Source organism: Crocodylus porosus, unplaced genomic scaffold (genome assembly GCF_001723895.1).
Source record: "Crocodylus porosus isolate Cpor-Errol unplaced genomic scaffold, CroPor_comp1, whole genome shotgun sequence".
In the NCBI taxonomy this organism is placed as follows: Eukaryota; Metazoa; Chordata; order Crocodylia; family Crocodylidae; genus Crocodylus; species Crocodylus porosus.
The window spans coordinates 32,440,331-32,465,568 of NW_017728951.1; the positions used below are offsets into that span (position 1 = coordinate 32,440,331).

Genomic DNA, 25,238 nt, shown 5'->3' on the forward strand with positions numbered 1-25,238 from the left:
TGGAAAATTATAATAAAATTTATAACTTTTCAATATATAGAATCTAATTATTGGGACGTCATCTTATAACCACGGTCACTTCCTATTCAAGCAAATATGATAATTAGACTATTTAGATCTGCTGGTGAATCATTTCATATTCTTAGTAATGGCACCTTTCTGGGACTTTACATACAGTTCTCGTCTTGGCTTTCTTAGCAATTGAGAAAAAGTGAAAACCTGGTCCTATGAAGCTCCCAATACTTTCTACTGTAATTAACAATAAGAGTTGAGCATCCTTGACACCTTTAAGTACGCACTTTACACTTTGCAGATTCAACTCATCACTTTCTTTGAAGACCAGGGTAAGGGTGCCATAAAAATGAGGGCTAATGGTTCATGACCCACCATTTCTGTTTGTTGCTTTACATAACGTTCTCGGTCTTCAGCAAATCTTCTCATCTCCTTGTTACGGAGATTCTCAGCTTCTTTTACTTGAGTTATGAGTCCCATTTTTTCTTCTAACCATTTCTTTCTATCAGCTTTATATTTTTCTTCGGATTCCTGTTTTAACGAAAGATAAAAGTCATAAGACATGAATCTTTTCTTTTATGAGGATGAAAGCTCTCAATGGTTAGGCTGATGTTAAGTTGATAATTTTCACACATTTTAAGGATGCCAATATTCCGTGCCCTGGTGCAGGAAGCCGGCGTCAGCTGCTCCCAGGGCTGCTCCAGCATGGGAAGGGGTGAGAGGGGACCAGCAGAGCCTCGGGGGCATTTGAGGCATGGTGCAGCCTAGCTGCTACAGGCAGCTGGAGTCAGACACTCTTGGGGCCATTGCAGTCAAGGCTGGGGTGAGTGCCGCTCTGTTCCCTCTGGTTTTCTGCCTTATGAAGCTCTAGGAATGGCACCCCTCCCCCTTCCCCTAGTCCCAGCTTCACTCCCTTCCTCACCACCATGGGAAACTATCCCTATCTGCTACACTGTAAAGTGCATTTGCTTTATGAGATTTCAATTTATGCGCTGTTCTCTGGGAACGCATGTACTGCATAAATCAAGGGAAACCTCTATTTTTATCTTTCCCTCAAAACAAAGGTACTCGCAGCACCAGGGGTGCAAGCTGAATGGGGAAAGGTAATGGCTGCCATCCTGAAAATGCAATGTTTTACACAATCAGCATAGTCAGTCATGAGCCCTTTCCAGGAAAGGGAACAAGCGCCTTTCCCAAGTTGTCTGGAGATTAACCACCTCCTCACTCCAAGAAGTCAACTGTAGTTCCTCACAGTGAGAAGGTAGGCTTAAACACCAAAGGACAAGCATATTATTTTGAGACAGTCAAATCTGATGGACTAAGCAGGGAACAGGGTGTTAAATACAGATTCAGCAAGTGCATCCGGTTTGACATGAAGCTTTTTGGATTTGGTGTCTCCTCCTCTTAGTGCTACAGATAGTCAGAAGGACTTAATAGATGATGTGTTTATTCCAAAACTTTCCTTTTAATTAATGGATGGCACTTGCTAAATGACTACGATTATTAAAAATACTGCATGAAGTGTGCAACAGAGGAAAAATGCAGAAAGGAGAAGTAAATTGAAAAGAAGTGTTCAAATGATTTAGTGCAGAGGCGCTCACCACCTGCCTGGCAAGCTTGATCCAGCAGGGGAGCCATGTTATCCGTCCTGCAGAGCTCCCCAAAGGCCCCCAAAATTTGGTAGTGTGGCAGCAGTAACAGCATTAATTGCCGCACCCCTACTGTCAAATTTCTTGACCACAGGGAGCAATGTGTATGGACAGCTTGGCCCTGTGTGCTAGATAGGCCAGGGTTTAGGAAGCAAAGAGTCAGGTTCAGGAACAAGCTGAGTCAGGAAGCCAGGGGATCAAGTAGAGCCAGAGAACAAGTCAGTACAAGAATCCAGGGTCAGCTACTCTGGTGCAAGCATGGGTGACTGGTGCCACCTTAGTCGATGGGGGGCACATGCCCCCCCCAACCAGTCAGCAACTGGGGGGTGGGGCAAAACTCACCAACCGGAAAGCGGCCACAATGCTACATCTGGCGCTCCCACTCCCAGGCCAGTGCTTGCAGGACACCAGCACTCCCGCCTGCCCCTGCTGCCCATCACCTAACCGGGGAGCACAGCTGGTCAGAGGGTGCATGTGCATCCCCGTGCACCCTCTACGTGTCGCCACCGAATACCAGTAATTGGAAGGAGCCTTGTTCGAAGCTTCAAGACAGCTTTGGCTACTTCAGGTAACTATACGGTGGCAGGCCAGAATAAGCAGCTGTGCTGGTCAGGCCAAGGCCCAAGGTTCAAAGTCATAGCTTGACAACACGTCTTTTTAACATGCCCAATCTTTAGGGTGCAGCAAGAAAAGCAGCGATGCAGACTATGGTTTACTTTAAACTGAATATTCTACATTTAAAGTATGAATTCAGGGATTAAACTTTACCTTCAGTCTTTCTTGCAGCTTTATTTGTTCTCCTCTAACATCTATACTTTCCTCTTCACATTTGCTTATTATTTGTTGCTCGTTACCACTGTGCTGCTTCTCCAGCTCTTTATATTTTTGCTTCCATTCTTCCAATTCTAGGCACAACATGAGAACAAAATAAAATAAGATAAATTCTTTTAAAACTCTTACCATGTTCACCTCTTTCTCTTGTTGGTATCTTTTACGATGATTAATTATCACTACTGTTGGAGTGATGAGATGGCAGAGAGACAGAAAGTGCACCACATGCCACTATGCTCAAACAGAACTGTAACAATATTTTAGATTCGGGCCAATATAACAGTAATAAAGTCAAGGATAAAAAGGGAGAAATGCAATAGAGCAATTAGTATAATAAAGTATATTTTGCCCCTCCCTTCTTGGATTTTATACAGGTATTTACCAGAAACTAATCTCTCATTCTCTTCTAATTTGGCCTCAAGCACTTGGTCTTGCTCCATTTGAGTCTCTTCCTGCTCCTTTAATGTCAATCTCATGTCTTCAATTATTTTCTTTTTTGCACACAAATCTGAAAATTTAAAAATAAGTTTACAATGGAGGTCTCCGTTTCTCTCAAACTGTATAATATTCTCCCAAGTTGGTACGTCCATTAAACTAGTTCTGAATCCAAAGCTCTTTTGGTGCAATAATGCTTTTCTAGTGTCCATGGTCAAGGTGGTCAAGTTAGTGGCTATCCTTTTTTACATTATCCGACTGTCCCCAACTCAGCATCTGGAGACTCCTCTAGTTTCTTCTAATACAATATGAAATTTGAACCATCACTTCACTGATGCATCTCAAACTTGCATTAAACCTGCCAGTGCTTTTATTTTCACAATGTTGTTAAAAAGGTATCCCTAACCCCTCCTCTGATTTTTTTGAAAACTACTAAGTGAAGGGAATGGAAAACTCACAATCTATTTTATTTTTAGATAGAGTTTGGAATCCCTATCCTGTGTCTCAATTTCCTTGACAGGAGCTTAAAAATACAGCTCCTCACCTCAAAATTTTAAAATGTCAGGTTAGGAATTTGTTGATGCCAAGCAACATTTTAAAACATGAACATTAAATCCTTCAAGCCAAATTACACAAGAACTCCTTCTACTATCATTTCATTCTACAATACAAAAACATGGCTATTGCTGACCTTTACATGCATTATCATATTGCTTCAAAATTTCTTCCATCTTCTCATTATTCAACTGCTCCTAAATAGCACATGGAAAGCAAATTAGTAGGAAAACATCTGAAAACAGATACACATACTGGTATTTGTTGAAAGGCTTTTTAGTCTGCTAATTGGAACCTTATTAGGTGATTATTTACGTATGATGAAGAATAAGGATCTTTTTAATATACTATAAAAGGCATTTTAACGTTTTACTTTATTAATTCAAATTCAGATACTTCAACACAGAGTAAAAGCATTTGCTGATTGGATTATTAATGAATATATTAAATAATACATTTCCTGAACACTTAGCTCTATCAAAGCAAATTTGATAAGTTAGTATCAGTAGACATTCTTTAAACTTTTTATTTGATCATTAAGTTAAAATTAACTTGATTTTATTTTACCCTATTTCTGTAGACTGTCTTGCTGCTTAGACATCTTACAGCATTAGACAAAATTCAGAGTAAACAATGTTCATTTCCACAATAGTAAAAAAAATACCTTAAGTTGCTGGATTGTTCGCTGTTTGATGTCTAATTTATCAACCAACCGGTTTTTAGTTTTCTCGAGTTCATTAACTTTGTTCCTCAGAGAGTTTTCCTCCGAGCGCATTGTGCACACCTGTGAAAGGACAAGTGAAGCACATAGCTCATCATCCTCTGCTTGTTACTTTCATTTAATTTAGATGGCAAAAGTTAGGAGTGCTCAACCCCTGGCTCTTGGGTCAGATTTGGCCCAAGGAGCCCTACAGGCCTGATAACGTGGCTCTGCACACTACTGGAGGCAGTGTAGGACTCAATCCCTGTGTGCTGAGCTAGGTGGAAGTGGCTCAACCTGATCCCAGAGCAGGGGAGAGAGCGTGAGGCCAGGCAGAGACACTTAAGGGCCTGATCCTGCCCCCCAATCTGGCACATGGGGTCAATGGGTAAAGCAGCAGTAGTATAAGCAGACTGTACTTACAGTACAGTTAGATGTAAATATGTCTGAGATTCAAAGACTCACATGAAGAGTTCAAACTACACAATTCTCACTTGTTTTCCAAGAACACACTACTACATTTCCATCTTCCTTGTATGGAAGATTTACAGTATTCAACAGGTACTGACAATTTGTGAAGTATGCATTTCAGCCATACCTATAAAACTAATAAAGTTTTCTGTTGGCATATGATCTCACTTCTTTACTGCTCCTTCACAAGTGGCTGACCATAAATATTTAGAAGGCAAGTTGGAAGCAGAACAAGTGCTAGTGGGCTTTTTAGGGAGACAGTAATTCAACTAAGGCTGAACTGTACAATTCAGCCTCCATCTAAAATGCAAACTATTGCAGTAAGCAACCCTACAGATTGTTAATTATACCTGTTGCTTGGTAGTTAGATATTAGTCACTAATACAATTAAAAGTTACTGTTTAAAATTTCTTTCACATATTTTAATGGAACATGTAACTTTTATTTGACCCACTGAGAGAAATATCAGAGAAATTAGCACATTCCCATTCTAGCAAATCTTCTCTAATCTCACCCCAGGCCATATCTAAACTGCTTCTTCCCGATGGCAAATCAGTCACCAAGGAAATAAGCTTCACCCACTCACTGCTGCTCCAGCATATCCAAAACCCACAATTAATCAGTGTAAATAGTTCAAAAATGGCTTCCAGTGCCAGGTACAACCCAGGGGAACACTCAGAGGCTCTGGAGTCCACTTCTGAGACATCTGCACTGTCTAATTTCAGGTCTTGAGTCATTTGCCTCAAAAACAAGCAGACAGGGTTTACATCTTCTGTGGCAGACCTACAGTCAGAAAAAAGTGGCAGAGTGATGCCCCAAAAGACCAAAGTATTATCTTTATATAGTCCAGCCTCCAACATGCTAAGAAAATATAGCCCCCAAAGTCAGACATGCATGTTCCATAGTGCCACTTAACTAATCAAGTCCGCAACATTCTTGTCAGTTTCACAGTTTCTAGGGTCGGAAGGGACCTGAGTAGATCATCTAGTCCAACCCCCTGCCATGGCAGGAAAGATTATTGGGGTCAAACGACCCCAGCAATCAGTAATCAAACTGGCCAAAATGGTATCTTAAGTCATTATATAGACCACACACAATAACAGTGATGGTTACTGGAGGATGGTGGGGCAACTCGGGAGCTGCCTTTTAGGGGAAAAGGGTGCAAAAATAGCAGGTGTGCACTACCCCGTGCACAACCACTGCCCAGGGTATGGAACTACCTTATTACGCCTTTGCACAATAAGTGTTTTCCCATTACTAGGTGTCTACTGAATTCAAGGTGGCTGCCGGCCCATTTTGTGGGCAGATGCCCAGGCTGGCAGCCATTTTTGCAGGCTGAGCACAGCCCTTTTGCAGCCCTCTCCCCACCCCAGCCTCTAATAGGTCAAGGGGCCCCAGTGGCCCTGCCCCTTGTTGCTGTTTGGCTGAGAGGGCTGTTTGTCAGAGCCCTGCCCCTTGCTACTAACTGGCTTCAAGGGCTGTCCACCAATCAGGTTTCAACAGGTGTCAGTGGCAGCCATGTTACGATGCAAGCAGCCCCTCTCTCTCCCCACACCCCACCCTTCCCCAAAGAAGGCTGCATGGCCGGGTTGCAAAAAAAATTATTTTCACTAAGTCCCCCCCACCCTGGGAGCCCACCAAAAGTGGGGGGAGAGAGAGAGAGAGAGTGTGAGGGTGAGTGTAGCTCATCCAAAATCCCAGTTTCCGCAAAAAATCGTGAACTCACAATTTTGGTAGGTCCCTACCAATTACAGTATCTGCGTATTGAAACATGAATGAGTAATAATCATATCTCATTAGCTTATTGTTTTACCAACGCTCTCTTTCAGGTTCACCTTTAGTTCAGTATTAATATGAATTCATCTGAAAATTTATACTAGTCAGGTGTTTGAGAACTACATTTACTCGAATCAACACAACTTAGAATTTAAGGTAACCCAACAATTAGATTCTATATATATGGAAAAATTATATAAATTTTATATAATTTTTCATGTATAGTATCTAATTGTTGAAGGGCGATTTTAAATTAATCACCCCCACCACTGGTAGGGGTCAGGAGGCAAAGGGATACCAGTCAAGCAGGGGGGAGGAGGTGGAGCCAAATGACTTGAACCCTACACCTTGCTCTCCCACTACTTGCCCCTGCTTCCTGTCCCACCCCCTTGCCTGCCTGCTCCCCAGTGCCTATGTATCCCAGCACCTGCCCCTCCATCATTTGCTACACCGTGCCTGTGTCCCCTAGTCCCTAACTGCCCCATGGTACCTGTTTTCCCTGGCACTTGCCTCCTTCCCACCTAGCCTTCCCTGCTGCCTACCTACGCCCCACCCCAAAGCCTGCCACCCAACCCCTCAGGCTTAGCGCACAAACCAGCTCCATCCCTGGTTTCAGGCTGGGTGGAGGCCTCACACCACAGCAAGGCCAGAGCTAGAGGGCTGCTGGTGGTGCAGATGGCAATGGCAGCTGTGGCTCTAACTCCAACCCAAACCCAAGCTGTTGCTAGAGTTGGAACAACAGCAACAGCTTGACTCCTCCCCCACAACCTTGTACTGCAACCGAAGATGTGGTGCTTTTTTCCTTATGTTAAAATGGAGGGGAGAGCAACTCTTATCTTGGATCTGAGTAAATACTGTAATGTTTGATAAGCAAGGATTTAGTTTAGATTTAATCTGTACAAAGAATGTGTCCTGTTATTGTTCCAAACCTCTTTTTGCACTTGCTGAATTTGTTTCTTGGCTTCTGCTAACTTCTCTTTCAGGTCTGCATATTCCTCATCTTTCCTTTGGAGATCTACATTTAGATGCTGTATGACAGAAGAACTCTCAGAGAGGTCTTTACTCAACCTTGGAATTAAGAAAAGAGATGTAAGTACTGAAAAAATGAAAATATTACTGTACAAGAGATACATTTGTTAGAACAGATTACTGGAATATGGATCACTGGGGTTAGTTTCCCCAATGGCATTAACTTGCTGTAGGACAATGAGCAAGTCAACTGCTGTACCAGCTTCCCTAATCTGCCAAATGGATTTCAGACTGTTGAATGAGACCTTGCATAAAAATGAAACGGTCCATTTCACTTTTTGGATTCTTAATGCACTCAGGTAACACTGCACTTTAGCATGCAAGTAATACAAGGTACTAGAAAATTATAACAACCAAACTCCATCAAGGGCACATGCCTGTTTTATAATTTTTCTTAGAACAAAAAAAAGCCCTGAACTTTGAACCAAAACTTCTCTAATCTTCCTTAAATTCAAATGCAAACAGAAAAAACAGAATTTCTAACCTAAGATTTAATCAAGGAAAAAGCCTTTCAACATCATATAGAAGTGGGAGCTGACCCTGACATCTTTATAAAATAGTACTTTATAATCCATGAGCCCTTTGTGCCTTGTAAGGGCACAGTTGTGTTTCTGGACTGGCTCCATCTTCCTACCCCATTATTTAAGTTATCACCCTATCTATCATGGTAGTGAAATGGTCACCAATAATGGCTGTCGCCATATGAATTGCTCTTAACATTCCACCATACAAAAACTAGAACTCTTGGTTCCAAACTGATACCTTTTATTAGACCAACTGGAAAATGGCAAGAAAACTGTCCTTTTCTGCAAGCTTTCAAAATCAAAGTCCCTTCGTCAGGCTCTGGGAAAAGTGTAGATGGTACCAGATGGTAGAGTCCCCGTAGGTAAGAAATAAAACTTCATTTTTGCACAGAGGGAGCTGAAGCTGGAAGGCTGTCCCTCTGGGTCCATGAGAGTGTCTTTGTGAGCTGTGTCGAGTAGCTGTTTGATGTCTTGATCAGGTAGAATTTTTTTACCTCCCTGCCTGCCATCTGACACCTCCAGGGCTGAAAGGGACCTCAGGAAGTCTAGTCCAACCCCCTCCTCAAAGTAGGACCATCCCCAACTAGATCGTCCCAGCTAAGGCTTCATCTAGCCAGGTCTTAAAAACCTCCAAGGATAGAGAGTCCACAACCTCTCTAGGTAACCTGTTCCAGTGTTATACTACCCTCCAAATGAGTTTTTCCTAATATCTAACCTAAACTTCCCTTCCTGCAACTTGAGACCACTGCTCCTTGTTCTCTTATCTACCACCACCGAGAACAGACTATCTACCTCAACTTTTGAACCACCCTTCAGGTAGCTGACAGATGCTACTAAATCCCTGCTCAAGTCTTTTCTTCTCCAGACTAAATAAGCCCAGTTACCTCAGCCTCTCCTCAGAAGCCACATGCCCGCAGTCCCCTAACAACTTTCACTGCCCTCAGCTGGACTCTCTCCAATTTGTCCACATCCTTTCTGTAGTGGGAGGCCCAAAACCAGACACAAAACTCTAGATGTGGCTTCACTTGTGCTGAATAGAGGGGAATAATCATTTCCTTTGACCTGCTGACAAATGATCCTGCTAATACAGCCCACTATGCCATTAGCCTGCTTGACAACAAGGACATACTGTTGATTCATATTCAGCTTACTGTCCACTGTAACCCCCAGGTCCTTTTCTGCAGAGCTGCCACTTAGTCAGTCCCCAGCCTGTACTGGCGCATGGGACTGTTCTGTCCCAGGTGCAGGACTTAGCACTTGTCTTTACTGAACCTCATGAGACTTCTTTTGGTCCAATACTCAAATTTGTCAAGGTCTCTCTAAATCCTAGCCTTACCCACCAGCATATCTACTACTCCCCTCAGCTTGGTGTCACCTTGCAATTTGCTGAGGGTGCATTCTCTCATCTTCCAGATCATTGATGAAAATATTGAACAAAACGGGCCCCAGGACCGACCCCTGGGGTACTCCACTTGATACCAGCTAACAATTAGACATTGAGCCATAGATTACCATCCTTTCAACCCAATGATCCGGCCAGTTTTCTATCCACCTTACAGTCCATTTATTTGATTTGTACTTCCTAAGCTTGCTAGAGGGTGTTGTACACCATATCAAAAGCTTTGCTAAAGTCAAAATATATCCTGACTAGTGCTTTCCCCACATCCACAGAGCCAGTCAGCACATCATCAAAAAGCAATCAGGTTGGCCAGACATGACTTGTCCTTGGTGGATTCCTTAAGGACCTGCTCCATGATTTTTCCAGGGACTGGCCTCCCAGGGAATACTTAAAAGGATCTCATGGAACCCTGCTTGAGAATCACTAATGCATACAGATGCTTTTAGAAAGAAACTTTAATATCAAAATCCCCTTTTTGGCATTTACAGTTGGTAAGTACGAGTACATTCTCTGAAGGGAAGTCAATGCACATACATCCTAGATTTACTCTCAGGTGCCTATTCAGTATTATCAGTACTTACTGTTCTGTGGCTTCTTTTTTTCTTTCATCTTCTCTCTCCTTTTCTTGAAGTGACTGTTCAGTTGTTTTCAAGTTATCCTTCAACTGCAAGACTTCCTCCTTCAGTTTTATTTCCTGATCGTTTAATTCTTTGATCTTTTTATCTGAATTTTTACATTTCTCTTCCAGATCTCTCACATTACTTTCTATCTTTAAAATAACAGAATCCTTTTTTTTAAGCATATTTTTTAAAGTGGCTGCATTATCATCCTTTGCCCTATAAACTTCTAAGAGACTTTCAAGCTCTTTTATTTTTGTTTTGTAGTCGGAAATTTGTTTTTCAAGACACATAATTGTTCTGCAGTGTTCCACTATATGTTTTTCAGAATCAAGGGTATCTTCCTGCAATTGTTTCCGTAATTGATCAACAAGGATGTCTTTTTCCTTTAAGAACAGATTACCTTGATTTGTAATCTCATTCAATTTCAGTTTTAGTTGACTGTTCTCATTCCCAGCATCACTGACTTGCTTTTGTAAATATTCAACCTGCTGAAGCAGTTCTTGGATCTTATGACTCTTTCGGGAAGAAATCTCAATAATCTTCTTGCACTCTTCCCAAATGTCTTCAACACTGCAATAGAAAGAGCTTTCTTGCCCTAGATCTGGAGTATTAGAAACATGCAAATCCAAGCATAAGGAATGCATTTGAGTTTTCTCAGGTGTATTTTTGGGGGAATATTCCAAAAAGTCCCTTAGATTGACCAGATCAACATCCACAGTGTGGGATTCTAAATCAAGCTTACATACCTTCTCTATTTTTGACTGCATTGTTTTAATTTGTGATGCTTTCTCTCTGATATTTTGGCTAGTGGTTTCTATCTCTATAGTCATTTGCTTAATTTTTTTTTCTTGTTCTTTATTTATACCTTTTTGTGCTTCTAATTCAAAAACTATTTTCTCATAATTAGCCTGACACTGTTGGAGTTCTTCACTCAAGCTGAAAACCTTTTCTTCTTTTCTAGATAGCTGGAGGTGCAAGCCTGCTATTTGTTCACTGATGCCTTCCTTCTCTGTTTTTTCATTTTTAAGCTCTTCTTTAAGTACAGTTAACTGGCATTCCAGGTTCTCATATCTTTCCTTTAATGCTAGCACTTCTGCATGTTTTTCAGAAATGTTTTGTTTCAGTTCTTTAAGCATAGTTTGTTCTAGTGCATCATCTTTACACTTATTTTGAATGCATCCTAAAAAAATAAAAAAAGTAATCAATGTATAGTTCCAGCAAAATAAATTGGTAGTAATAAACCATGGTATATACCAAATGGCAATTTTTACCTCTTTGGAAGGCTTTGGGAGGTTTAAAACTTGAATGCTTACGTCTTGTAATGCTTTTAAAGCAATGATGCTCACCTTCTAATCTGTAGGCCAGATTCAGCCCACAGAGCCATGTTATTTGGCCCGGGGGGTTCTCCACAAGTCTCGAAACAGAAGTAGTAATGGAGATGTAGCAATTAATGCTGCCAGTGCTTCCCCACCACCAAATTGTCAAGCCCCATGGCCAGATAAGGCCCCATGGACTGGATAGAGCCAGTGCACATAGTGGGGGTGGCAGACCTAATCTAGCATGTACAGGGCAATGAGTATTATATTGTTTAGAAACATTGGGAGATATGCTTCACACAAAGTAATTTGGGGTAAAGTATACATTTTACATGGGGGGTCCTGTGGTTTGTTAACGACATAAATCAGTATTTGAGGGGGCTGTAATTTTATGAGTACACATTCAAGCAAAAAATTTTAGCATCACAGGGTTTATAAGTACATGTATGTGTAAGGTGTTTGCATGCGATACTGATGATTAAGCAATTTGCATATTTATACTTGCTAATCCAGAATTTGTTAAAAAGCCTTCTACTTTTTAAAAATGCTTTACAAGGAAATAGTTTCCTCTTCGCTCACAGTTTGAAATCTCTGGCAAGATCTATCTTGTCATATCTTAGATGAGCACTAGGTTAAGCAAGTGACAGCTTTGTGACAGAAGTGTCACAGACAGCATTAAAAGTCAGACCTCAATCATATAGGATTAGGATCAGGTGTGAGAAATACCATATCCCCTTCCTTTTTTTTTTTTTGGATTAAAAGAAACAGCATTTATTTCAAGGACTCAAGAAATGAGACTTTGAAAGTGTCATGGATTTTCTATATTAACAATACATAAAAAAAAAAATATCCCAAAGAAAGAGGCAAATGAAATGGCCAAGAGATACAGAGCAAGAGCAAAACCTGGTCTGATGACCATATTACTAATGCATTGTAGTTTTATGTTAAGTGAAACTCAGAAAGCAATTCCAAATGTTTTAGCTATTTTACAATTGATAGCCGAGATCAGTCAGGGAGCCATTTTGTATATTAGTGACAAAAAAGTTTGACATGCAGCTTAGATGGCTTGACTAAGCAGAAACTCAAGACTGCTCACAGTCTTAAAGAAAGCAGGCTAATGGAGCCTGGAGTCTTAAAACCAAAAAAAGAGGACAAGGCCCAAGTATCAGCTCAAGTCACAAAGGTTTCCCCACGCCCCCCTCCCACATGCAAGCTTTTTTGAAAATATGTCACATCTCCTTACCCAGTGGTAAGCTACCACTTTGTCTTCATTCATTTCTCTCCACTGTTCCTCATCACTGTTGTATTTTTAAGCAGACATTTTTAAATCTCCTTTCAGGCATGAATGGGTATGAGGCGTTATAAACCATTTGCTGCACCACAGGAGGTATTAGTTCAATATTCCCCCCTTCAACCATCTCACTTGCAAACCAAATCCTTTCCCCTCTCTTTCATATAAGCAAGCTAAGCATAGAGTTCAAGCAAGGTGAGCAGACAAGATATCAAAGCTGCATGCACCTGGCATAACCAGGATGCTTGTTTACATTGTTTTTATTAAACACGAAAGTAGAAGAATTTCCATTATCAGGTTTGTTTGGGTTGATTTTTTTAACATATTGTCTTGAATAGGGATGCTAACGTACCATGTGTATTCCTCTACACATTTACTATAGTATCTTGCACTAGAAAGTTGTACAGCACATACTGTCTAACAAAACATTATGTACTAAACAAATGTTTTTCAGCTTTTTTTTTTGTAAATAAAGCATACGCAGGAAAATGCTAGATGATTAAACAGCAACAAGCATGGCAGAAGGTAAAGTAGAATAGTTATTATGCCTATATACCCAAAGCGCAATCAAACAGGAAAAAAGGGAACTACTACAGAATTATTAGCAGACAAAGTAGCAGTTGGAAAAAGTAGAATATCTAAAATTATTTTATTTAAGAATTTAGTAGTAAACAGATGAGACATTCTATCTATAAGCCAAACAATGAAGAAACAATTAAATGAAGAACAGTTACAGTTTCCATTTAGTATTTGACACAATAGATTTTCTCTTCCTCAGCCGATAAAACCTGCGAGCTACAATTTTCTGCTTTTGTTCTGGTTTAGAAGCCATATTTTTTTGGAGGGCTCCCTGCTCAACGGTGGTAGAAATAGTACCTCTCTTTGTAGGTGGCTCTTCCTCCTGAGTAAGCTTATTTTCAGAACGGCGTTTTCTTCCTACTTCCAATACGTTCTCCACAAGTTCACTTAACTCAATGCCTTGTATTCTCTTGTTGATGTGCTCTTTTGCAATTTCTTTTTTAATAGTTGTTACGTCGCTGTCCTATGTTGAAGTAGAACTAGTTATTGTTTTATGAAATAAGCAAACACGTTACAAGCAAGTATTCTAAAAAAGAAAGTCTTTTGACAAGTATTATGAGAACAAAAATAATCTTTTTGCAGGTTTGTTGGGTTTTTTGTAAACAAAAAATAAAAGAGTTAGTTGTAAACTGTTTGGGATTTCTCCAGTAAGTATACATCATCTGATATTTATTACCACAATAGTACTTTGTAGAACAGGGAACAGAGTTTAAGGAAGGAAAGAGAAAGACACTTAGAGCACTTACAGACACATAGAAAAAAAACACATCCAGCCCAGGATTAAAATTTACAGCCCCTGGGTTCCCAGTCCAGGTGCTGTCCTCTTGCTGCTGCCACCAGTCTTGCAACACCTCCACCCCTCCCCACGACTGGAGTCTCAGCTCTTCCTCCCCCCGCCCCGAACTTCTGCCATCTGGCCCCACCCTTAGGAATGGGGTGCTGTAGCACAGCCCACACAGCCAAGAAAACCCATGGTCAGGAGGCTTAGGGGGAAAGCCAGATATTTTGTATGGTGAGGTGGCACCTATATGGCACAGAAAGCTGGGGATGTCTCATGCAGCATGGCAGAGCAGCAGTGGGGTGCATGGTGCAGTGCAGTACAAAGGAGGGCATGTGGTGCTGTCCAGGAGGAGGACCACAGTAAGTGGCGTGCAGCCCCATTTCAAGTCACTGAAACTTTCCATTTATGATTAGATTCATTCCACCACAGCATATTTCAAATGCTTAAAATAGCTTCATTCTAACCTTAGTTTGTAACCCATGTTCAACTTCAGACTTTTAGCCTATACAAAAGTTCTGGTTCATCCTGATACCCCAGCCCCACATTTTTGTTGTTTGTAATTGTTGATGCTACAACTTCATACACATTGAAAAGCTGTAATTTGATTCCTATTAGAGCTATGATAATTAAAAGAGACACTAAAATCATCAGAATTCACTTAACAAGGGAAAACTAAACACCACAACAAAAAAAACTTACATAGTTTTTCAAGGTAGCTTCTAAATGGGATATCAAGTCTTGTAGTTTTGCTATAACATCATCTTTTTGCTCTGTGATATGAATAAGCTCTTGAATTTGTTTATTCTTTGTAGTCATTTTCTTTAAAAAGATTAAAGGTTATATTAACAAGATCTTTGTAACAAAACACATTCCAACAGGAGTGATCTGTTGCATTCAAACTTGCAACAAGAAGTATGCTATATTACTGGAAGATGTAGTCAGGTAAGAATGCAATAGAAGAATACAATAGGATATTTTATGTGACTATAGTTGTATTAAATATTTAAAAAAAGGCAGGTGGTTAATTTTAGTGCATTTACTTTTAAGAAAAAATTACCTCAGTGGTTTCATTAAGTTGTTGAGTATATTCACTCAGTTTGGCCACTTGGATGTTAAGTTCTGCAATGAGACAGGAATATTATGCATTAAAGAAGTTATAAGATAACAGTTTACTTAAAATTGGTCTGGATAAAAGTCCTCCTATAGTAATGCTTTATGAATTTGCTCAGGTTAAAATTTAAAATCCTCACTGTCTTTTCTAGTATACGTTTTAAATGACTAAAAATTATCTCAGGTTCTTAAAAAGCAGCTGACCTAAATTTAAACTAAACAATTTGGAAAAAATGACATTTTATACAGAAGACCGAAAAGATATTCAAATGTGCTGTTCTGAAAGTAGGACACAGAAATAGAGTCCTCCATTCATCTTTATAAGCCTATGGAAGATAACATGTCCTGAGAGCCTGATTCAGGTGGCTTCATTTGTTTTTCCAGCCTTTGGCATTTTACAGAAGTGTCTACACCACACTAATCCAAATGTACTGAAGATGCCCATAAGGGATGCTGGTACTGGTTTGAGAAGAGTGCAGGTCTTAAACTGGACAAATTCTGAACTCATTTCAATTTTCCTCTTTTTCATTCAACAAGTAGGAGCACAAGTCCCTTCAGAAGTAGGCTTTGCATCAATGGTTTTAAATGTTACAGAAGTGGTGTTCAACCTATGCCCTGCAGACTGGATGCAGCTTGTGCAAGTGACCCATCACCAGCACATTAGCCTGGTTCTTGCCAGACCAGCGAGCTCTCCAAGGTCACCAGCAGGTCAGCACAGGATCTAGTCAGAACTACTGTTTTCATGCAGCTTCAGAATCCAGGGAGTGAATACTGCTGCTGTTCAAATTCAGCAGTAGGGGGAAAAAGAGGAGAAGAACAGCATCAACGTTTATCCAGAGCTCCACAGCACAGAGAAATCAGTGGCTCTGACCAGAGCCCATGCTGATATGCCAGCAAGTTGAGAACATGTGCAGCTGCAGAAATGCTTTTGTATGCAGCCCTTGGCCCCATTTCTGATTTTAATGTTTGGTCTACTTGTAAAAACAGCTGAACACCACTGAAGGAACAAATGTACCCCCTCCTCTCGTCCCCCCTGCAAAAAAACCCAAACAAAACAAAACAAATAAAATACACAGCCTCTCTTCCACACAATTAAGCTCTGCATCTGAATTAGTCACATAGGCTAAATAATAGAAAGTTTTTTTTTATAAAAACCTTCTCCAGGTATTCCCATCTGTCCCCAGCTCTCACCATGATATGCTTCCGTTAAGTTAAATAAAGATAACCTGCTACTTAGGTTAGATAGTAGTATCAGCCTAAGATTTGCAAAGCTTGTCTATACACTCAGTGTAATTTTCAGCATTTTTGGTAGTTAGATGCAAATACAAGTCATCTGAAAATTTCTGACTGTTGTATAAGGATTCTCTCCAACAAGTCTTTCTTCAGTCCAAAAAAACCAAAAACCAAATGAAGAGACTGATTTGTTTAAAATTAAAATTCTACATAATGCTTGAGGACTGCATTAAGCTTTACTTCTTAATGCTTCTATGGTGCTAAACATGAACCTATTGAAATCAAGATTAAAATAAGAACAGATGCCATAGTCTTAGCTGTCTGAAAAAAAGATATATTTCATAGTAGTCAACACAGCATCTTCAGCTATTTTAATATAGTATTTGGATCTTTCCCCCGTTGGGAAGTACCATTTTATTTCTCATGTTCAATCAATATTTTTAGTTCTTCTAATTTTATTTATGTTACTATTCAGCACAACTATTTGGCAGTTCAAATCCTTCTACACAGAGTAGGAAAAAAATTCTACTCTAATTCTTCAGTGACTTCTAAATTACTAAATTCTGAAGGTATTCACATAATCTAATTTTCTTATTGAAAAGCTGTATTCTTTTTGCCAAAAACTATTGAAAAACAATCTTTGATTGCTCTGGCCACATGGAGTGGACAGACAGATGGTACACTGTAGTGGAAAGCCCAGAAGAGGGACTGTAGCAACACTTCTTTGACAAGTTATGGTAATGGGACAGTCTCTTTCACATCAATAGGTGAACTTTTATTCAAAGAGGCACATTTCTCTGAGTTTAAGATAAATCTGTTTATGCTTTTTGACAGAAGTAGAAATACTGTCAGTCTTCCTTGGTAGCAACTGTGAATAATGTCTATACCAGTAATTCTTAATGGGGGTACCACTGGTATACACACTAACAAATATTGTTCTCATTATGCCAAGCTACTTAATCACTCGTTACCTAATGTTCGACTTTCTACATGTAGAATCACATTGATTTTTGTCAATCAGCTGTTTCCAAATATGTCAGCTACTTCCATATTACTAGTTTGAATGAAAACTAGATCTAGACACATAACAGTACCATATGACAAAGTAGTGTTATCATATGCCATGTATACCTACCAGAATCTTTTAGAGTCTAGCAAGCCAACTGCCTCAACAATAGTTTCATAGTGCTTAGGGTGGGAAGGGACCTAAACAGATCATCATGTCTGACCCCCTGCCTGGGCAGGAACAAGTGCGGGGTCATAACACCACAGCCAAATATCTGTCCAGCCTCCTCTTGAAAACCCCCCAAGGTAGGAGAGAGCACTACCTCCCTTGGGAGTCAATTCCAGAGCCTGGCCGCCCTAACTGTAAAGTAGTGTCTCTTGATGTCCAGCCTGAATGTATAGCTCCACACACCTGTAGCACTCACCTGTAGCATACACTAGCCAGCCATCCACTTTAAAAAAACAAAAAAACAAAAAAACAAACAAACAACTAAAAACACTCCACTCATTCTTTTCTTGTTTTTAAAGTGTGTTTGCTTTTTAAAAGGAGAGAGTCAGACACGTAAGTATGATAATTGCATCCCTTTTGTATTTTTAAAATTTTTTTATTCAGACTAAAAGTAGATCCCATAAACAAATTGTTTGTTTTTTAATAGTGCAACCATATAATTACTTCAGCTATATAAAGTAAAATGCAAAAGCCTAAAAAGGATAATCTTAAAAAAAAAAAAAAAAAAAAATCCACCAGGTTTTCCAGAATACATGTATAAGGGTAGTATTTCACAATGTGGATTAAGAGATAATATTGGAGATCTGCAGTATAATCACAGACTAATACCAGTTATCTTGTGAGAACACTGTTAGAAGAAAGCTAGGTTAGTTTATTGTATTCTCCAAAGGTAGGCAGAAGCACAGTGGCAGAGTAATTAAAGATATCTTACTATGGCTATAGAGGTGAAAAGCTAAAGCCTCAGCCTTGACCTCATACCAAAGTCTACCCCTGCTGAACCCAGCTGCAACGGGGCTGGATCTATTAGTTGGGAGTGGTGAGCTGCATCAGCTAGACAGTATTTTATACATGTCATCTTCCCATTTACCATTGGCTACAGAAAATTAGAGTGCCTTACTCAAACTAGTTTGATGGGTTGCTAGGCTCAGGGGAATCTTGAACCTTAACAAATATTTAAGTCATCATGCATGATTTCAAACTTACAAAAGGGGGGGAACAAACAACCAACTTAATGAAGTTTAAAAAAAAAAAAAGTTATAAGTTGCATCATTTGATTTAAAAAAAAAAAAAAAAAAAGCATACTTTTACAAATTACTGAAGGAAATGCATTATTTAAAGCAGTTTGCTCTCTTAAAATTATATGGTTCTGTTAAGCTTCAAAACAACACAATAACCAAACTACAAATTGCACAATATTCATGAATGACAGCTAATCACCAACAGAAATTAACTATCAAATTCAAAGTAGTTGACTAGATATGCAAGTCACTTAGGAATGCATTCCCAACTGCTTTCTATCTTAATTCAGAATCATCCCTACTCACCTTTAGTTCTTTGTGTCAGCTCTTCTTTGGTTTTAGTTAGCTCAGTAGTAACTTCCTTAAATTGTTTTTCAAGCCATGCAATGGCTTCTTGTGGGTCTTGTAAGGATACAATATAGCTGTGGACTACTTCTGCTTGCTTCTTAATATCAGTAACATCATTTTCCAAAGAATCAATAATGCCCTCAAGATAAATACAACTTTTTGGAACTACATTATTGTCCTCCTCCTAGGAAGTGAAAAACATTTAGTCTTGGTTAGCAAATGGCCTCTACTAGGCAGAATAGCTATACTCTCTATGGAAAACCAAAAACTCATTTGTGAATGCCCACATGAAAAAGGAACAAAGGGCAAGAACTATGAAATTTTAGACCCAAATGATCTTGCTGATTTGGGCCCTATGACTTTATTGTCAAATTCTGTGTTTCAATTATCCATGTTTAAAAATAAATAAATAAATAAATACATGATTAAATTTACCCCACCTTATAGCATCTAATATACTATGATCAAAAATAGGAAGACAGCAGAATTATTCCTATAATATTGTATTTTTGTTTGGAAGTAGAAGGGGCACTGTAAGACGTATGTGTACTTCAAAATTTAATCGCTAGATACTTCAGATATCAGAATCATCTGATATTTGGAATATTTGTGTGGAAAAAAACCCTAGAAAATGTGAACAACACTTTTTTTTTTTTAAATTTAAAGCACAAAGAAGAGGAAGTAGAGCCATAACCAGGACGTTGACAAAGCTGAAATATCCTGGTTCAGGGTCCAATTATACTTTCAGATTCATATTTGGGTCCCCATTCCCAGAAAATGCCCACAAGTCCTGTTTGAGGAAGTACTGAAATACAACTAAAACTGAATACGTAGGGCCTAGAAATGCAGTCACCTGGAATAGGCACACATTATTGAAACTATACTCTTGAATGCATATTAGCTTTACTATAAAAGATGTGAATTCATTCACTCCCTTTCTGTATGCCATAGAAGTTTCATTCTGTTTTCCTTAGATGTGCAAGTATACACTGTCATTCCTTGAAAAAAAGTCTCGTGGACAGGCTACCAAAAGTTCAATTCTAAAGCTACATGTACTGACCTTTAACTTAAGAACAATTATGATCTCTCAATTTGGAACACAGATGCTTGAAGCCATCACTAAACCAAAAGGTATCTAGAGACAGTTAAGATACCTGAAAAAAGGGAGGTCCTGAACACCTTAAGCAGTAGATTTAACATAGATATTAAATCTGTCAAAAGATGATGACTCTAAAAGAGTGAGAAAGAAGAAAGAGTGAGCGAGAGAGAGAAGAGAAAGAAATACCAGAGTTGCAGCTTGCTCATTAGAAGTAGCATCCTTTATTTTTTCTCCTTCATCAGGTATTTTGACGTATTCAGTTACAAGATCCTTGTAGATTTCTAAGCGTTTTTCAGAAGTTTCCTCTAGTAACTCTCGTTCACGATTAAGGGCCACCCTGAATTAAAGAAAATTAAGTGATCTTAGAAAGAAAGTAATTTCCACCCTATTGAGTCACTGACATTTTGACTCAACAGGCAAGAAGGAATGCTCATTTCTTTCAGGTTTCTTTAACTTAGAGTTTAAAAAAACAAAAACAACACACAATACCCCAAAAACCAACCCCCACCATTCCACATTAACCCCTGCCCCCCATGCAACAAAAACAAACATGTACTACACAATTATTGTCTTGTTTAGAAAGACTTTTATAATTAAGAAGCTATGAACAAGACTTTAAGCAGTTCATGGCTTGGTTGTAAACTAGGCATCTCACTGGACATGAGCTATGCAACACATGTTGGTACATGTATTTTCCATTCTTGGAAATGAGGAGCTTCAACCTTCAAGCACTTACAGTACACTACTCGATGTTTATCTCCTGCATATAACTTGTTTACAGTGGGTATAAGGATTGCCATTTTAAAAATGCCTGAAGTTTCGCTCAAAACACAAGGCTTTATATCACTATTTCAGGACATAAGCAACATTTTTTAGTGCTTATCTGGAAAGTATTGATAATATTAGTTCATGAATCAAATACTCTTTGCAACTTGCTTTCCTTTTGCAATTTTAATAGGACTGTGCTATTGATGATGATTTGCCTTGGTAATCTGAAAATTTAGACTTGTTAGATTTGTAACAAGTGTTCTTTCATTTCAGTGGATTTAGCTGGTCAGTACAGAGTTTTAGATTCTTATTTCTTTGTACATTTTTTATTGTACAAGTTGCATGCATTCTACGTTTTTTGACATCACAGTTTGGGCGGTAGATTTTAACCATTTAAAAAACAAATCATTGCTTTCTGATGGAAATAGTTGTCTGCATTTAACTAGAGCCTTGTTTATATTGGAATGATGTTATTATCATCCTCCTCCTCCTCCAAGTTAAGACTTAGAGCATCTGTCTACACTATAACCCTAGTGGGAGCATCCCAACAAGTACGCATGTGCAGGGGTGCGTGTTTCCCTTGGAGCAAATAGTGACATATTTGTGCCGCTGCCATTGGTCCCCGAGCATGCACCTGCATACACTCTGGCACACAACCAAGTGACCTGGGTGGGGAAGGAGAGGCCGAGGCCAGTAGCCTTACCTACAGGTCCTGGAGGCCTCCTGAGGCAGCAGTGGCAGCACCGAGCCTGCTGTTCAGAACATAGCTCTGACTAGCCAGGCTCCCTTTCTGGCATTGTATGCTGCTGCAGTGTGTACCACACCCTTTTTTCAGGTTTTTGGTTGTTTGTTTGTGGTTTTGTTGGGGTTTTTGGGGGAAGCAGGGGGGAGGAGGCGGCGATCATCTCATGGTGCCAAAACCCCCCCCCCAAAAGCTCTGCACTGATTAGCAGCGTGGTGAATGGATGCATGTGCTTCACATGCATTCTGCAGCACCACAAACTGCTTCAGAGTGCCACAAGCCACACTTGTTAGGATGTGTGCGATGTGTCCTGGCATAGACTTTCCTCACCTGAGATTAGGGGCAACAAACACAAGTTCATTAGAGGCAGGTCCTATCAGGCCAACCTGGTGGCCTTCTATGACCAGGTCTCAAAAGCCTTAGACCCAGGGGTAGCAGTGGACGTAGTCTTTCTGGACTTTAGGAAGGCCTTCGACACTCTCACCCCATTCCCATTAAAAAACTAGGGGACTGTGGCGTCACCACATACACAGTCAAATGGGTTGCTAACTGGCTGGAGGGCTGCATCCAGAGAGTGATGGTGGACAGGCCTTGTTCAACCTGGAGGGATGTGGGCAGTGGGGTTCCTCAGGGCTCGGTCCTCGGGCCAACACTGTTCAATATCTTCATCAGAGACTTGGAAGAGGGATAAAAAGCACCCTGTTCAAATTCACAGATTACATTAAGATGTGCGGGGAAGTGGGCATGCTAGAAGGGAGGAATTGGTAGCTATCAGACCTAGACAGGTTATAGGGGTGGGTGGATAATAGGATGGGATTCAACACCGACAAGTTCAAGGTACTGCACCTGGGGAGGAGGAACCAGTAGCAGGACTACAGGCTGGGGAACTCCCTTCTTGTCAATGCAGAGGTAGAAAAGGATCCTGGAGTCATTATTGATACCAAAATGAACATAGGCTGACAGTGTGGAGACGCAGTCAGGAAGGCCAACCGTACCTTGTCATGCATCCACAGATGCATCTCAAGCAAGTCCAAGGAAATGATCCTCCCCCTCTATGCGACACTGGTCAGGCTGCAGCTGGAGTACTGCGTCCAGTTCTGGGCACCACACTTCAGGAGGGATGTGGACAACATGGAGAGGGTCCAGAGGAGGGCCACCCACATGATCAGAGGGCAGCAGGGCAGGCCCTATGAAGACAGGCTAAGGGACCTGAACCTGTTCAGCCTCCACAAGAAAAGGCTGAGGGGGGATCTAATGACAAACTAGTCAGGGGGGACCAGCAGGCACTGGGCAAGTCCCTGTTGCCCCAAGTGCTACTAGAAGTGACTAGAAATAACAGTCACAAGCTGTTAGAGGGTAGATTCAGGCTAGACATCAGGAGGCACTACTTCACTGTCAGGGTGGCTAGGATCTGGAACCAACTTCCAAGAGAAGTGGTGCTGGCTCCTGCCCTGGGGGTGTTTAAGAGGAGGCTAGATGAACACCTTGCCGGGGTCGTTTGACGCCTGTACTCTTTCCTGCCCATGGCAGGGGGTCGGACTTGATGATCTGCTCAAGTCCCTTCCGACCCTACCAACTATGAAACTATGACCTTGCTCACTCTAACACCTGGAAGTGCAACTCTCAGTCCATTCCAGGGACATTTCACACAGCTGCTCCCAAATGTTTCAAACTTAGCTCCTGAGATTACTGCTCTGGAGGCATCCTCCTCCAGTTATCACAGGTACATTTGCTGCTTTACACTCGAAGTGCTTTATAAGTCATGAAATACATAAGCAGGAATAGGTGTGCAGGGTGTTACTGCTGAGATGCACTGGGCAAGTAATGTAGATATACCATCTTATGCTGGCATAATACACCATGCATACTTGTTGTTTCTTGTATTGTGTCCTTTATAGGCTGTCAGGTGTTTTTACAAGAGCAAAGATAAATAAAAATTACTTATGGTGAGGAATAATACCCAGACACAGCGTAAGATTCATTTCCTCATGCTGGTCATCAGCAGAAAGGCATGCTGATGCATGTGGTTAGTTATATTTTCCTCTTTATAAAAGGAGGGTGTATTAGATGTGTAGCAGGACACCTTTGGTATCTGTCACTTTAAGGGCCAGAACAGACAGCAGAGCAGCCTGCAGAAGACTGCACTCCCAACCAGGCAAGTAACAGAGCTAGCAGGAGGCTGCCTGATTGGGAAGAGGGCCCAGCCGCTAGAGGTAAGAACAGGCACTGAGCAGTAGAGCCAGCAGTTGCTGCAAGCACCTGGAGGGAGAACATTGCCCAACTGGAGCTGCTGCTGCTCACAACATCTGGGAGGCACAGGGCAGGAATTATGGGGATGGAGATTCCTGGTTCTGGGGAATAACCTAAAACTACACCCTGCTGAGGTTGGATGGTGTGGTGGAGCTGCTTGTGGCAGGACAGCTTTCAGGAAATGCCACACCTGTGCCTCCCCAGTAAAGAAAGAGTATGGGACAGCATCTTCTGACATGCCTGGGCCTCCTGCCCCCTCACCAGGACCTCCAATTTATGCCCTTTCACTAGGGCCTCCACTCTGGTCAGCCCATGTACAGTCCTTCAGGCCTCAAAAGACCCTACCCTACACTGCCACTGGACACTACTCTGTCCCTTAACTGGGGCTATGGGGCCTTAGACCCCATGGGCCTCGGGTGTCCGCAGACATGCCTGGGCCCACTTGGGCCTTGGGTGTCTGCCGACAAACCTGGACCCTTGTTCAGGCTCCACACAATGGGCCTGGGTCCTGCTTCAGGCCCCACTCAAAGCACAGGCGCCCAGACCCTCTTTCTCTTGGAGTATGCTCCCCTAGCCTTCCCCTCCATGGGGTCACCCACAAGGCAGCAAAGGCTGAGGCAGAGTACTTTGGATGCTATCTGTGAGGCATGGTATAATTGGAGGTTCAGAGCACTGTATATTGCCCTAGGCATCAGGGCATAAAATGGGCAGTCTCCCACATTAGTACATCCTCTTTTATACATCAAAGCATGGCAGATAAGACAGGGAAGACTGCCCTAGACAGGTGATCAGGCCAACACTGTGGGCAGCCTAGAGACTTCCCCCTATCACAGGATGCATATTTGTGTGTCTTGTTCATGCAAAGGTTCAATCAGAGATTGTTTACAATCAAACAAGCACTGCGCCATTAAGCTTTTTTCTCCTCTTTTCGAGATTTGAATAATTTTAAGACTTTTCTGCTCCTATTTTATATAAAAGTGTAAGTATGCAAATATTGAACATCTGAAATTAAAATTAGACTGACTTAGACGAAAAAGAAATTTACAATTAGAAATGAACCTAAGAAAATTTACTTACCGGAAATCATTTCCCTGTTGAGCAAAATATTGAGTGAATTCCTGAGTAACTTCTTCACGAATTTTTAATTCCAAGAGCAATTTGTCTTTTCTCTCAGAAATCAGTTTATTTTTTAAGTCTTCTATTATGTTTAGTAGTCTCTAGAATGGCAATAGGTAGCATTTTATATTTACAAAGGAATATTTTCAAAGGTTTCTGTAAGCATTGCTCTAAGAATAGTTCTTTTGTTCACTGCCCCCTCCACAATCAGAGATAAAAATCTCTCTCAGTTTTCAACAGAGTTGGACACAATCTGTTTGTTTGTTTTTGTTTAAGTCTTTGAAAAGTACTCCATCTGTGCCATGCATGGTTAGCGTATACAAAGTTTGCATATAGAAGTATGTGTTCAGG

The 25,238-nt window shown here is 40.7% G+C and overlaps 1 protein-coding gene across 4 annotated transcripts in view; it reads right to left on the minus strand.

Moving 5' to 3' along the window:
* The window catches only part of KIF20B (kinesin family member 20B), a 51,306-nt gene that overhangs the window by 7,777 nt on the left and 18,291 nt on the right, over nt 1–25,238 (minus strand). For all 4 annotated transcript variants that reach the window (XM_019556156.1, XM_019556153.1, XM_019556155.1 and 1 more), the window contains 13 exons: nt 24,849–24,988; nt 20,198–20,348; nt 18,871–19,096; nt 15,026–15,087; nt 14,668–14,787; nt 13,485–13,650; nt 9,963–11,181; nt 7,359–7,497; nt 4,147–4,266; nt 3,619–3,679; nt 2,875–3,000; nt 2,430–2,566; nt 388–543 (listed from right to left, as the gene is read on the minus strand). In XM_019556156.1, coding sequence (XP_019411701.1) covers nt 388–543; nt 2,430–2,566; nt 2,875–3,000; nt 3,619–3,679; nt 4,147–4,266; nt 7,359–7,497; nt 9,963–11,181; nt 13,485–13,650; nt 14,668–14,787; nt 15,026–15,087; nt 18,871–19,096; nt 20,198–20,348; nt 24,849–24,988 — 2,823 coding nt within the window. The remainder of the gene's footprint in view (nt 1–387; nt 544–2,429; nt 2,567–2,874; nt 3,001–3,618; nt 3,680–4,146; nt 4,267–7,358; nt 7,498–9,962; nt 11,182–13,484; nt 13,651–14,667; nt 14,788–15,025; nt 15,088–18,870; nt 19,097–20,197; nt 20,349–24,848; nt 24,989–25,238) is intronic.